The sequence below is a fragment of the Amblyomma americanum genome, chromosome 3 (assembly GCF_052857255.1).
Source record: "Amblyomma americanum isolate KBUSLIRL-KWMA chromosome 3, ASM5285725v1, whole genome shotgun sequence".
Classification (NCBI taxonomy): domain Eukaryota; kingdom Metazoa; phylum Arthropoda; class Arachnida; order Ixodida; family Ixodidae; genus Amblyomma; species Amblyomma americanum.
Genome location: NC_135499.1, coordinates 218,699,162 through 218,712,501, shown reverse-complemented (window position 1 = coordinate 218,712,501; position 13,340 = coordinate 218,699,162). Strand labels below are relative to the sequence as shown.

Here is a 13,340-nt window from a genome sequence, read left to right as displayed (position 1 = left end):
GGCTGATTGCGCTTGTCCTTCCATGTTTAATCGCTATCGATACCCTGTGTGTTTTTTCTGCGCTCGTTTCCTAGGGGTTCATTGCTGGGTGCCTTCCTAAGTCCATTAGGCAGCAATGTTGTGAGAAAGTTGCTGTGGTTGGTGAGACAATAGTCGAAACTTTCGGACGCATCAGACGGCCGCATGCTGTCGCATCCGAGCGAGGATCGGGGTGGAGCCCGCAACGGGGAGGCCATGGAGAACGCCAGCCGAGACGGCGAGTCATGCGAGGGCGAGCAGCCGCCGAGCCCCCCAACCAACGGGGAAGTGGCCAAAGAGGAAGTTGGTGGCGACTCCGAGAATGTTAACAGGTGGGCCGATGAGAAGCCCTTGCTCGCTTTCATCCGAGTTTTGGCGCAAGATCGCTAGCGGCACTGTGTCGGTACCATGACTTCGCACGCTGCGGCTGATCATCTGTTGGGCGGCGTGGTCCCACGCGTTTCCTCGTATTGCGCATCTTTCGTGCCTTGGCGGCCAGACGGGCCGTGTCTAACTTCGTCATGTGTTTAGATTAAATTATTGCCTTTTGAAAGCTGGGAAACACTTCGTGCGAGCCGATAATTGCGTTAAACTCCCATGCGGCGCTAGAAGCTCCCTCGCGTGTGTCGCGATCAGCACTTCCGTTTTTCAAATAGCCCGTGATCGCATAGTGCTGCATTAACTAACGGTTCCTACCTTCCTAGCATGTGTGCCGACTGGCGCGCTGCATTTCTACGTCAAGATATTGGCTCATTGTAACACCAAAGCACAGTGCCTTCGTGGCCTTGCGGAGGACTCCTTCCTCTCCTTATTTCTGGATTATATTTATCCAACCTCACAATTCTCGCAGCTGCGGTTGTCTGGAAGCGCATCATTTGCTTCGCGGTTTTGTTGTGGGAACTTTGGTCTGATCATTAAGTTCTGCAGTGTGTTGTTGGCTTTGGGATGGTTCTGCCACAAAGGCGAAGTCTGTGAAGACGTAAATATGTAAGATGTTTTTCGAATTTTTGCTCAATCTTTGGTGCACTCTCTGTTAAAGCAGCAGTTAGGCACTGGCTAACTGCGTAATGCATTTCAGATTGTGCTTACCACGCAGCAAACTAGCGTGCATAGATCACCCTGAGGAGAACAAGTCTAGGTGCAGACACACAGACATTGCACTTTAATTCGCTCACATTGCAGCATTGAAAGATTATCTTCCATTTTCAATATTGTTGGCTGACAAAATGTTCTTATCAACTATTTTGACATTGTGCCTTCTGCTCTGTCAGGGTTCATTGCCGGAGTCATTCAGTAGTGTTTCAGTCCAAAGGAAAAACGTTTCCTGTAGATTGTATTGCTGTAGGTGGTTTTGTACAGCCCTGCGGAGCCGTTTGAGACGTGTGCACATCTTTGCACTGACGGCCACACAATAAATCTTCAAGGTAGATGCTGTGTTGTTTGCGTTAATGACGTACACACCAGTGAACGTCATTCGATAGACATATCTGGGGGATTCTTGTGGTCATTGCTGTGTGGCAGTGATTTTTATTTAATCTTAAAGAAACGCTGTACAGAAGCAAGGAAGTTATATTAGACTGCTGGATTATCCTTTGAGAACTCTACCAGTGTCTTTTCTGTGCAGAAAGATTGTTCTCTTGCAGAGAAAATCACAAATTAAGCCCTCGATTCTTTTCATCATTCACAACCTGTGCAGCTTGGGGAATGTGACATCATTCACCAAGCTTGATTTGATTTGATATTCTGTGCTATGGCAAATCAGATAAAATAAGTAAGAAATGAAACTGCTGGACCTACCAATCAGCTACAGTACGCACCATGAAATAGTGCTCAATTTAGAGTGATGATCCTTGCAGTTCTTTACTGATGATCCTTGTAATGAAATTGCTGTGCACAGCATGTGAAGTGAGTGACACTTTGCATTCTTGTATCTTGGCAGCACTCGCCATGCTGCTTTTATTCTGTTGCAGCAGCACTAGCCTGCTTATGCAGTGTAGCATGATAAATCAGTGGGCCAGTTGTGTCCAGCAGGAATGCTTGTTACTGGCCGCAGTTAAAGAATTCACCATGGGTGTTGCCACATGTCCTTCACTCATTCGTATAGCTTTGGGGTTTAATTCAAGCTTTGCTCTCAGTAAAAATGACATATTGGCCTTCTTGGGACACAATTCTCTCCATCTAGCTAAGCTTAGTATACCCCTTTGCACTGCATCAATCTTGAATTGCACATTGTGTGGCAAAACTACACATTGTGTGCTTTGGTTTTGTCTAGGCAAGACCACTAAACTATGCAGATGCCTCTTTGAATTCTGGGCCACCTTGCAGTTGGAATGACGTAGTGTGTCTATAAGTAGACCTTTCTTTTTCAAGTGTCCATTTTTGACAGAGGTGGACTGTTCTTGACAAAGTTGGGTCCTCTTACTATCAGCTAGCCATTCCTATAGATTTGCTCCTGGCTCAAACTTTTTTTATTTTGTGTCTCCCATGTACAAGTTTTCTTTGTTAGGAAGTTTTCTTGTGTAAAAACAGGGAGCCCACTTTCTTCACTGAATATGCTTTACATGCATTTGCACATTTTTTGGCAGTCCACCAAATGAAACCAGCAGAAATAAAAGTGGCCTCTATACAGAAGGAGACGACTTAAAAGTAAGTGCCGCAATAATAAGCTTCTGCTTTGTTTTAAAACATCTGCTATAACAGTGGTCGTTATGCATTTTTGGCCTGAATCAAATATCTCGTGTCATATAGTGCGCTGAAAACTAGGTGTTAAGCTCTAATGCTTCGTTGTTGCTGTCTTGTTGAGTGAATTAGTTCTGAGGCTTTCTTGGACACAGTGGCTTCAAACCAGATTTTTGCTCTTGAAGTTGGCCTTTCTTTCTTTCTTTTTTTTTTTTTTGCCATATGCTCGGCATATCTTTTAGGTGCCCGCATTCGAAATACAGTCTATTCTCTGAAGTGGTCTCTAGGGGATAATGATTTCTAACTTTGCCCGATTCTCGAGTGGCAGTGGACATGACTGTGAGCCATGTTATTATACTAATCATGAGCACAGAGTGTAGGCATGCCTTGCATGCGTCAACTTGTATTAGATTGCACTTGAGGCCTTTTGTCATAGCTGGGTAAGAACGAGGCTGTTGACAATAAGGAATGGGTCTTCTTATTCACAGTCACTCGGCAATGTTGATGCGTAATTTCCAACAGGCGTGACGTGTTGGCCAGTTGTTTTGCAAAGTCTGTTCCATGAGAAGTGTTCGTTTGCTGTGCCACTTTAGAAACTTCATTTCTACAAATGACTATTTCATAATGTGTATGGCCCCTCTGACTTTCATTGGGTGACCATCTTCTCCACACTTCCATTGAGTTCACATGTCCTGATTGCCTTATAATGGCAACCTGATGATCGGTTTGGCAGCTGCATATGGCCTCTAGCTGCTGCGAGGGAGGGTATTGAGTGATCTTGTTTTCTGCATGCAATGTGATTTGCAGAGTATGCGTATTGTACAGTGTTTCTACCATTATAATTGACACCGTAGTGTTATGCCTGACATCGCAGGGCCTCCCCATGTCAAAGCTACAAGACATCAAGAAGGCAATGGAGATGCTTAACTTGAATGTGTTGCATAATGGCCCTGCAAAGACGCCTGAGGAAGCCCTACACAAGCACTACCAGTTCTGGAGTACACAGCCAGTGCCCAGGATAGGTAAGCACTGGCTGGTCTGTTAGTCTGCACTCGTTGCTGTGTTCCCCTTTTCACCCTTCGTTGCATATGTATCTGCACTACTGTTTCCAGGGGGATGACTATACTTCTTGTATTGCTGGCTGGCCTGTTTTCCTCCAGCATCATTAAAGGGACACTGAGGACATATTGAATTGGGCCTGTATCAATAGATTACCATATTCTAATGATAGAGATGCTAGTTTCACTTAAGACTAAGCTTTTATAAGGTATCGCCGTCACTGACTCATCTTGCAAGTGAGCTTGTGATGCGTTCGCGCACTTTTTGGCACGGATCTCACAGGCAAGGCTACACTGCCATTCACTCAAGAATAGTGATACAGGACCCTTTTCGGTGTAGACATCACAAGTTTGAGCTGAGTGGCGGGAACCAAATGCTATTTCCTCAGCATTGAATAGTGTGTCTTTCACTGCTAGACAAACGTCTTGCCCCGCAAGAGCCATACGATTCATTTTTACTAAGAACAAAAATTGGATGGAGTCTTCTTCAGTGTTCCTTTTGAACAGTTTTGCTTTACCCTGGCTGAATGTAGGTCTGCATAAATGAAGGTCCACTTGCTATGAATGTAGATCGACTTGCTGCCAGCGTGTCAGAGTAGACTTGAGTTATGCCCCACAGTGGGGTGGCAATGCTTTTATTTCCAACTAGTCTGTTTGGCTTCCTATTTTTGTGATAGTGCATTCGTCTCTTGATTTCCCTGTGGTGTGCTTGGCAGTCTTGTTTACTGCCATGCACATGGAGACATCACCGCATTGGGTGGGCAGAAAGTGCATCTGCATTAACACTCTGGAGCGCTGCAGTGTGTGGCCAACTCTAGCTGCACTGCTACTGCTGAGCAGTGAGGGCAGTGGCTCCTTTTTCATTGTTTTTCTTTCAATTTATTTTTAAGTCGTGCATCCCGAAGCATAGGTTTGCGTAATCCTCTCTCTCACTATTGTGGTTCGTAACATTGCTTCCCCTTTGGTGCAGTCCCTCTTCTCCTTCACTGCTTCTCTTTGCATCCTCTCTCATGTTGACTGTTTCACTGCAGTGCGTACCTGTGAAATAAAGGCCTTGTGTCTAAGAGAGAGAGAGAAATATACCTTATTCAAGCGGCTCGTTTTGAAGCTGCCTAAGGTGATTTTTATAAGTTAATCATGCCACAGGGCGGTAGGAATAGAGGCTCGTATAAAGAATATGAGGATTGAAGTTTTGCTGCAAGATGAAATGTGCTTTGTAACAGTGGCCAAGATCTGAAAACCATGGCAGAAATGGAACAGAACCTGGGAACGCAGTGGGGCATCTTGCCCTGTGTTGCACTGTGGGAAATGAAACTATCCAAATAATATTAATTTCAGAATGAAGCCCCAAATTAAAGAATAGGAAAGTACTGTTAAGGTTGCAGATTCGTTTTGACCTTTGATGGTTGTCTCAGAGAACAGGTGTTCTAATTAAATGTTGTACAAAGGCTGCCAAGCTCTTTTGTGCTTCTTTTAGACATGTGAACACCTCTAAAACTTGGGTGTTTGAAACCTTGCAGTTCCTTGCTCTTTCATTGTCTTCCTGCTGGACATCTGATGCACCCACTTGTGGGCTCTTAACACGTGTTTTAGTGTTTTTTTTTTTGCCCCCAGAGGGAACCAGTAGTCTGCATGTAAGCTTTGCTATCATTGCCAGTTATGGCAATTTTCTTGACATTCTCACTTTGCAAAATGTAGACTTGCCTGAGTTCAGTGACAGCTGTGATGATTTTTGAATGGAAGAATTTCCTCCCTCTATCAGAAGGCTGGGAGTTTTTTAAATGACTCTAGTAAATCAGAAGGTGGCAGAAAAGAGACCGCGCTTCACTTTGAGATATGCCAGGCTTCATACAGAATGCTTTTAAGGGCTTTCATACAGAATCAAAAAGTCCTTGAATGATCAATACATGTAGTGGCATCACACTAATAAATGTTTCACTCAGCATTTGTCCACTACAGTCCTTGTGACATCTGAAATTCATAGAGTAGACACTGACCACAGTGAAGGTGGTCGAGTTTTCTTACTGCAGACAACTAATTTTTGTGGCTGCTTGAGAATATTTTTTGGCATAGCACAAAAAATTAAATAATTGAGTGCATTCTGTAAAGATTTGAGAATATGCTTGTTTGTTGAATGGCCTTGTGACATTTAAACATCTTATTCTTTGCTCCATTTGAAACAGAAGTTAAATCTTCACAGGTGCTCTAAATATGAAGTTGTGAGAAAAAATTGTTTGGCCTGAATGCACACTACATTTGTGTTATTGCATAGAGTAATTCAGAGCTCGTGGAATCTACTAGCCATTGCTGGTCTTTCCGAGCAGCTGCAGTGTTGGAGCTATCTGCTGGAGTGCTACACAAATGTTGGATGGCTGTGAGGCACTTTTCAGTTAATTGAGTGCAATTCCTTTTTTGTATTTGTTCAGTGCAAGTAGGTGCAGCAATTGTCTCATTTCATTGTTGCCCTGTAGATGAGAAACTAAGTGCCAATGATGTCAATGAACCGATTGAGTCAAGCAAGCCGATTGAAGAAATCCGAGATCAGCCATACTCCTTGCCTGCTGACTTCACCTGGGACACCCTTGACATCAACAACCCAGCCATAGTAAGAGCAGAGTTTATATATCTTTTGAATTTCTACGGCTGCTATTAAAGGCTGGATTTTCAGTGCATATTTAGATGTCTAGTTTATTTAGTAGACAACCAGTAATTTTGTTGTCTACTTTTTGGTAATTTCCATCATTGATCATTTTCAAAAATGTTGGTTTCTGGTTTCTAGCTTGTCTCTTTTCCCTTCTTGCTTTCTGTGCTTGTTTAACTTGCTAAAGGTAGATTATTTCTTTCCTTTTTTAAAATAAAGTTAAAGCTGGTGCCGACATTTGAACTCAGCTTGTGGTTTGGTTAAGTGTGGCATTGTGGTCTAGTTTATTTCATATCAACTTGCCCAGAATCTAGTTTTACTGAAGATTTCATACCACCTTTTTTATTATGTTGGTGATCAATCCACTCACTGTCCTGCCTTGTTTTCTTTTTCACATGTTCTACTGCACTTTAGCTCAAGGAGCTGTACCAACTACTCAATGAAAACTACGTAGAGGACGATGACAACATGTTCCGCTTTGACTATGCCCCTGAATTTCTCAAGTGGTAAGGCTTTTACTGCAACTGTTTTGAGTGCCGGTCTTTTGGCCGCGATTGCATCGAAAACAGTTTTCATTGAGGGTGCTGTGAAGTACCCTTCATGCATCCCAGGTTCTTTGATAGCACCACTTGCGAAACTCCCTGGTGGCCCCTTGTTATTAAAATTCAGCATGTTGGATGGCCCAAAATGTGCATGCCTGCAGATTGCAATGCTACTGTGTCAGTGAAAACAAACTGCTGTAACTGGCTTATAAATAGCAAAGCATTGCTGATATTTGATGCCAGAGCTGACGGCTAGCCCTCATCTGTTAACCGCCAGAAAGTGACTATAGGAGTTACAGGAGTTTGCATTTCTGATATAATTTTACTCTGGTATGTTTTAGGTAAACTTGCATGCTTGGTATCACGTACTGCCATTAACTGTTACAATAAATGTTTGTTACACTGCTTAGGGCTCAGAGGCCCTCACCTCGGTCACTTGGAGCAACACCTCACCACATTTCAGAGCACTTATCTCCTTTCATAAAACAGAGGCTTAATTCTGACGGGTAGTCATGGCTCAAGAGTTCAAGCTAAGCAGAGAGGACTGAAGAACAAGTACATGATGCAGGTTTGGTAAAGCGGAACGCATAGATATCGACAGTCAGAGAAAAGGGGGAATGTGCATTGTACACTGATGTTATCCCAGTGAAAGGAGTATGAGTCTACAATCAACCGGAAGCTTGATTTGATGAGAAAAGTGAACTCCTATAGCACTGTTGGTAGTTTGCACTTCCAGGAACTTCCTTTCATAGGGAGCTTCAACCTTTAATGAAGTGGGGGTGATAAAAACTGCGCCACTGTGTATTTTATATCTACTTGGTAAGTTGGCACCAGCGAGAGTACACGTACACGCACTACTATGGTGGGACCAGTTCCTTTTGGAAGCCTGAAAGTCGGGTGGCCCTCAAAACTAGCAGCGCAGGGGACAAAGGACGTGACAAGTGCACAGACACGGCGCTGATGAAAAACCATGTCACACCAACTTGCCCAAGCTTCTACAGCCTCAAAACTAGCAAAACAAAAAATTCAGCCTTGGCCATTGTCTCTTCCTGGATGATATAAAGATATGTATCACTGTGACTTTCCGCATTGCATCTATGTATGTTGACATGCACCACCTGATTTTTGAATACAGTCGATCCCAAATATATCGAACCTGGATATCGAATTATTGCTTATATCGAGCTGTCCGAAAAGAAATTTGGGGATGCTTAAGCTTTGCCTTTAAGAGTAGAACAGGACAGCGTTATCGTGTCTCGTTCGCATCGCCTACTTAACTCTCACACAACACCCTAATTTATAATTAGCATACTCATAATTACTCATGCACATATCACTACATGTCTCAAAACACTTCACTTAGTTAAAGGCCACAATATATTCACTAGGTCCACCTTTATTCAGCATGAACCAACGAGCCTTTATGGCTTATGAGTAGTGTGCTCGTCTCGCAATCCGAAGGGCCTGGGTTTGATTCCATCCAAACCTAATTTTCTTTTCAGCTCCATTTTATTAATTCTTTGCTTGCATCGAGATTTTTCGGTCATGGTCGATGACAATGATGGCTTTTCTGCGACGCGGGACCCTTAACGCTGTCGCATTAATATCCTCTTACATATCCCATGCAAAAGTGTAGCAGTGTTCTTCATCTTTACTTAACTCCCATTCAGTGAAACATTGGATATACTACCAAATTGCGCGCTGCTTTCCTGCAAATGGCGCTTCTCCTGACGATGTGTCCGCGATTGCTTTTCATGCACGAAGCCAGACAAGCTGAGTCGGCTGCGCTGCCTTGGACGCCTGCTGGCAACACTAATGTGTTAAAACTGCTTGACGAGGTGGTGTGCTTAAGCTGGTGTGTTTATTTTCAATGCAACAGCGCTGTTATGCGGGGGAGCCAGCATTTGGTGCAGAGGTTGTCATTTGGTGAAGCCAGCCCAGCTGACTGAAGGCTAGCAGCAGCTCTCACGTGGCCTGCTTCTCTTCTGAAGGCGACGCAGAAATCAACTGCACCCGAATTTTAATTGAGATATAATTGCATTTATAGTGTACCCACAACAGAATTATACCTCTTATGATGGATGGTGGCTTCTTTCAAAGCACCGTATGCTACGGCTTTGAGTGGGCTAGGGCTAGCGACACCCAGCGGAGCGGTGTGCTGCCGGTATTCTTTTATTCAAATACCTCACGGGCTCCGACTGGAGTATTATGTGAGGGGGGTTACATAACTGGGGTGGGAAAAAGAAGCAAGTAGAACATGGTTATTTTTAACATCGTTATACAAAGAACAAGCAACCAACCAGAAAATAGAACTAAATTGAAAAACTAAATTGAAAAACGCACTACAGAACACACTTCAGACGAAAATGCTACTTATTTTTTCTTTGAAAATAACATGATCTGAGATGTGAACAATGTTATCAGGAAGACTATTCCAATAAATGATTGCACGGGGCAGGGCTGATGAGTTGAATGCAGTGGTCCTTCCCGAAAGGCGCTTAAAACTGAGGTGATTATGCAATCGGTGAGATGTGCGGGCTGGTTTTGTAAGGGGTAGTGTGAAGGAATGATGGCTGTAAACAATTTTATGGAAGAGGCAGATAAGTGCTATTGTTCTGCGAGATTCTAAGGATGGAAGGGATAACGAAGCCTTAATGTTAGTTATACTGGAATGTCGGCAATAGTTGCGAGAAATGAAGCGAGCGGCACGATTTTGTACGCGCTCTAGGGAATTAATTAGGTACTGTTGGTGAGGTGACCAAATGGAAGATGCGTATTCAATTTGAGGGCGGACGAATGTCTGATATGCGAGCTGGCGTGTGGAAGAAGGCGCACCTCTGAGGTTACGCTTTAAATAACCTAATGTACGGCTAGCTTTGGCAGCAATTTTTTCTATGTGGGTTTTCCATGAGAGATTAGATAAAAAGTGAACGCCAAGGTACTTGTACGATGACGCAAGAGTGACTGGACTGTTGTTAAGCGAGTAAGTGAAAAGGTAATTAGACCGTTTACGGCTAAATGTCATTAACTGGCATTTATCAGTGTTAAGGGACATTAGCCATGATGAGCACCAGTTATTAATGCGATGTAGATCTTCTTGAAGGGCGATGTGGTCATTAAAGGAGCGGATTTTGCGATAAATAACGCAATCGTCTGCAAACATTCTGAGTGTTGAGGTAATGCCTAATGGGAGGTCATTGATGTAAATCAGAAAAAGTAACGGGCCTATTACACTACCTTGCGGTACGCCTGATGTTACATCAATTAAATGGGATGAATGGTTATCAATAGAAGTGAATTGTTTTCGAAATGATAAAAAGTTTCTTATCCAAGAAATTGTTAATGAATCGAGGCGCAATGATGAGAGTTTCGCTATTAAACGACAGTGTGGAACGCGGTCAAAGGCTTTAGCATAGTCTAGGAATATACAGTCGATTTGAAGATTTTCGTCCATACCGTGAAAAAGCTCATTAGTAAATTCGAGTAGTTGTGTTTCACATGATAACCCTTTTCTGAACCCATGTTGTTTTGAAAAGAAGAAACCGTTGCCTTCTAAATGTAATGCCGTGTTAGATGCAATGATGTGTTCGAGAAGTTTGCAAGATATACATGTCAGAGATATTGGGCGATAGTTAGCAACGTCAGTTCTGTCACCGGATTTGAAAATTGGAATAACTTTTCCAATTTTCCACTCGTATGGTATCTCGCCTGTTGAAAGTGATTGCCGAAATATATGAGTGAGTATGACGCTGGAATGAGCCACGGTATGTTTCAAAATTTTCGAATTAATCCCATCAATACCACATGAAGTACTTAATTTCAGATTGTTAATCAATGTCGGCTGACAGCACGTCCTTGTAGGAAGTGCACCGCTGGTGTGGGTGCACTGTATTCACGCAGCTGGGTTAGGAATAAGCTTATCTTTCGACATGTTTTATATGTCAAGTTATCGATATATTGAACTATTTCACAATCCTCTTTGAGTTTGATATATTCAGGACAGACTGACTGCATATTCAGTCCATATTTAATAAATATTCAATTGTCATTCTGTGCTCCATGCTTTTTTTTTTTTTTTTGCATCCTGATTGTGCTTGCCACATTGCAGAATTTGAGGATTGCCAACCCCGACATAATCTCGCCTCCTTTATAGCCTTGCCATAAAGATAGTGGTTGGTGGATGACAGCAAGGGTGTATGTATGTACAACATAAAGTGGTCCTGTAACAGTTGGAACATGTGGTGTTCTAGTAACCAAAGCATCATAATTTTGACCCCAGATATATAATGACTCTCAAATGCACACTGCTTTTCCTTTGTTCACGTCCAGTAATTCTCAAGGAAGAAACCTAAAAACCTTTACTACAAAACTAGGACATACTATTGTAGGACTGCTCACAGGAAGTGTGTGAAGAATTCTGATAAGCCGCTTCACATATAGTTTTTTTAGCAATGTTGTGGAAGTCATGAAAGTCTATGCAACAGCATGAAGTCTCTTTCTGGTCTGGTGTTTTTTTTTTTCTTTCTTTTTCAGTTTCGGGAAAGTTTCACATTTTGTCATAAAACTGTGCTGTTTGGTGTGCAAGAATGTGTTGGGTCCATTGAACACCAGTGAGAATTCTTGAGCATAGGGGAGCATGAACAGAAGTGCTGTGGCAACAGAAGCAACTGACTGAGACTATAAATTTGTTGCTTTATGTTACATGCAAAGAAAGTAGAACATTTGGCTGTGTGTCGCAGCAGTGCAACACAATCGCTGCTACAGTGCTGCCATTGTGTTGCAGCGGTGGGCTTTTAAACAATTGCTTATGAAATATACAGGTTAATGATCAGGCATGATTCAGTTAATGTGAGCACATATGCCTATTTATAACCTGCTCAGGTAGTCGAGAAGCTTGAGGGTGTTGCTGAAGAAGACATTCATATTTCCTAGACATTCATATTTTAGTGCTTGTACCGTGTGCTGTGGCAAAGAAAGTGTGAGATGCTGATTGCTGATGGGGGCTGCATCTTGGTGTCGTGAAGGCAAGCAACTTTGGTTTCAGAAACTTGAGCAAGTTGTTCCTTCGTTCTTTCCCTGGTCATCCATAGGGCCTTGCAGCCGCCAGGCTGGACTGCTGACTGGCACTGCGGTGTTCGTGTTGTCAAGAGCAACAAGCTAGTTGGCTTCATTAGTGCCGTTCCAGCGACAATACGCATCTATAAACAGTGAGTGGCAACCACACAGTTGACATTCAACTTACCGGGATGGTCCAAGGCATCTGTAGCACACTTTCCTCACGTAGTTGTAAAACTCTAGCGAGCTTCTCTTTTTGTTCCTGTAGGGGTGGAGAGGCTTGTCGGGTGACTGTTAAGGCTTTTTTTTTCCTTTTTTTTTCCACTGTCAGTTTTAGGTAAAAAATGTTCTGAAATAAATTCATAATTTTGCATCCTTGTTCAATTTACAGTTCATAATACTAGTAATGATGATGACAATGTAAGCCCCAAAATCTAATCATAAAGATATTTAAGGCAATGTTTATCAGGTACCAGTATTCGCTCATAAGAAGGGTTTGGAGCAGAATGCACTTTTTATTTGTGCATGATTTTGCACATGGACTTTCTGTTTGAGGTGTGAAGTTGCATTATTACCCTTGTCACTGTTATTATTTTTTGCTCCTGTGCTGATCTTAAAGAATAACAGATGCAAGCATCATGTTGACATCAGCATAAACTGCTTGCCTTCTGCTAAATACAGAGTGATGTTTGTGATTCTAGCCGTGTTGTTCTTGCACACATGTTTGCTCGTATTGCTTGCAGTGCTCAGCGTATGGCAGAGGTGAACTTCCTGTGTGTGCACAAGAAGCTGCGATCCAAGCGAGTGGCCCCTGTGTTGATCCGTGAGATCACTCGGCGGGTCAACCGACGTGGCATCTTTCAGGCTGTTTACACGGCCGGCGTGGTTCTACCAAAACCCATTGGAACCTGCAGGTGGGCTGACACAAGGCATCACGAAGCGTTGTGCTAGACTGTGATGCTATGCCGTGTGCATCGTGGGCATTTTTTCTTGTTCATTTTAGAAAGCGACAAAATGCTAGATGAGAAGGTTGGGGTTAAAAGATGATTAGGCTTCCCTACGGAGGCCTTGTTTGCACACCTGTGCATGAATGTGCCAGCCGGCCAGATGGTTTCGTGACAGCATTAACTTCATGAAAATTTTTGTTGTGTACTTGGCCATTTGAACATTTTTTTAGTGGGATGTACAGGGAATTGTTCTGACTTGTCCTGCTAAACATCTAACATTGAAGCAGCACAAGAGATGAGATGTGTCAAGGATATTAGTTTGCTCTTGTGTACCTCACCTTAGCATCATTCCAAATTTGATGATTGTATGGGTTGTTTTTGTGTCTTGCTCCTGGAATTG

At 42.9% G+C, this 13,340-nt stretch overlaps 1 protein-coding gene across 1 annotated transcript in view; it reads left to right on the top strand.

Annotated features, from left to right (window-relative positions):
• Positions 1-13,340, top strand: part of Nmt (N-myristoyl transferase) — a 32,290-nt gene continuing 18,950 nt past the window's right edge. Inside the window, exons 1-7 of the mRNA XM_077660048.1 lie at positions 1-350; positions 2,604-2,664; positions 3,572-3,719; positions 6,227-6,360; positions 6,811-6,902; positions 12,029-12,145; positions 12,737-12,907. Of these exons, the coding sequence (XP_077516174.1) occupies positions 184-350; positions 2,604-2,664; positions 3,572-3,719; positions 6,227-6,360; positions 6,811-6,902; positions 12,029-12,145; positions 12,737-12,907 (890 nt within the window). The 5' untranslated portion in view covers positions 1-183. The remainder of the gene's footprint in view (positions 351-2,603; positions 2,665-3,571; positions 3,720-6,226; positions 6,361-6,810; positions 6,903-12,028; positions 12,146-12,736; positions 12,908-13,340) is intronic.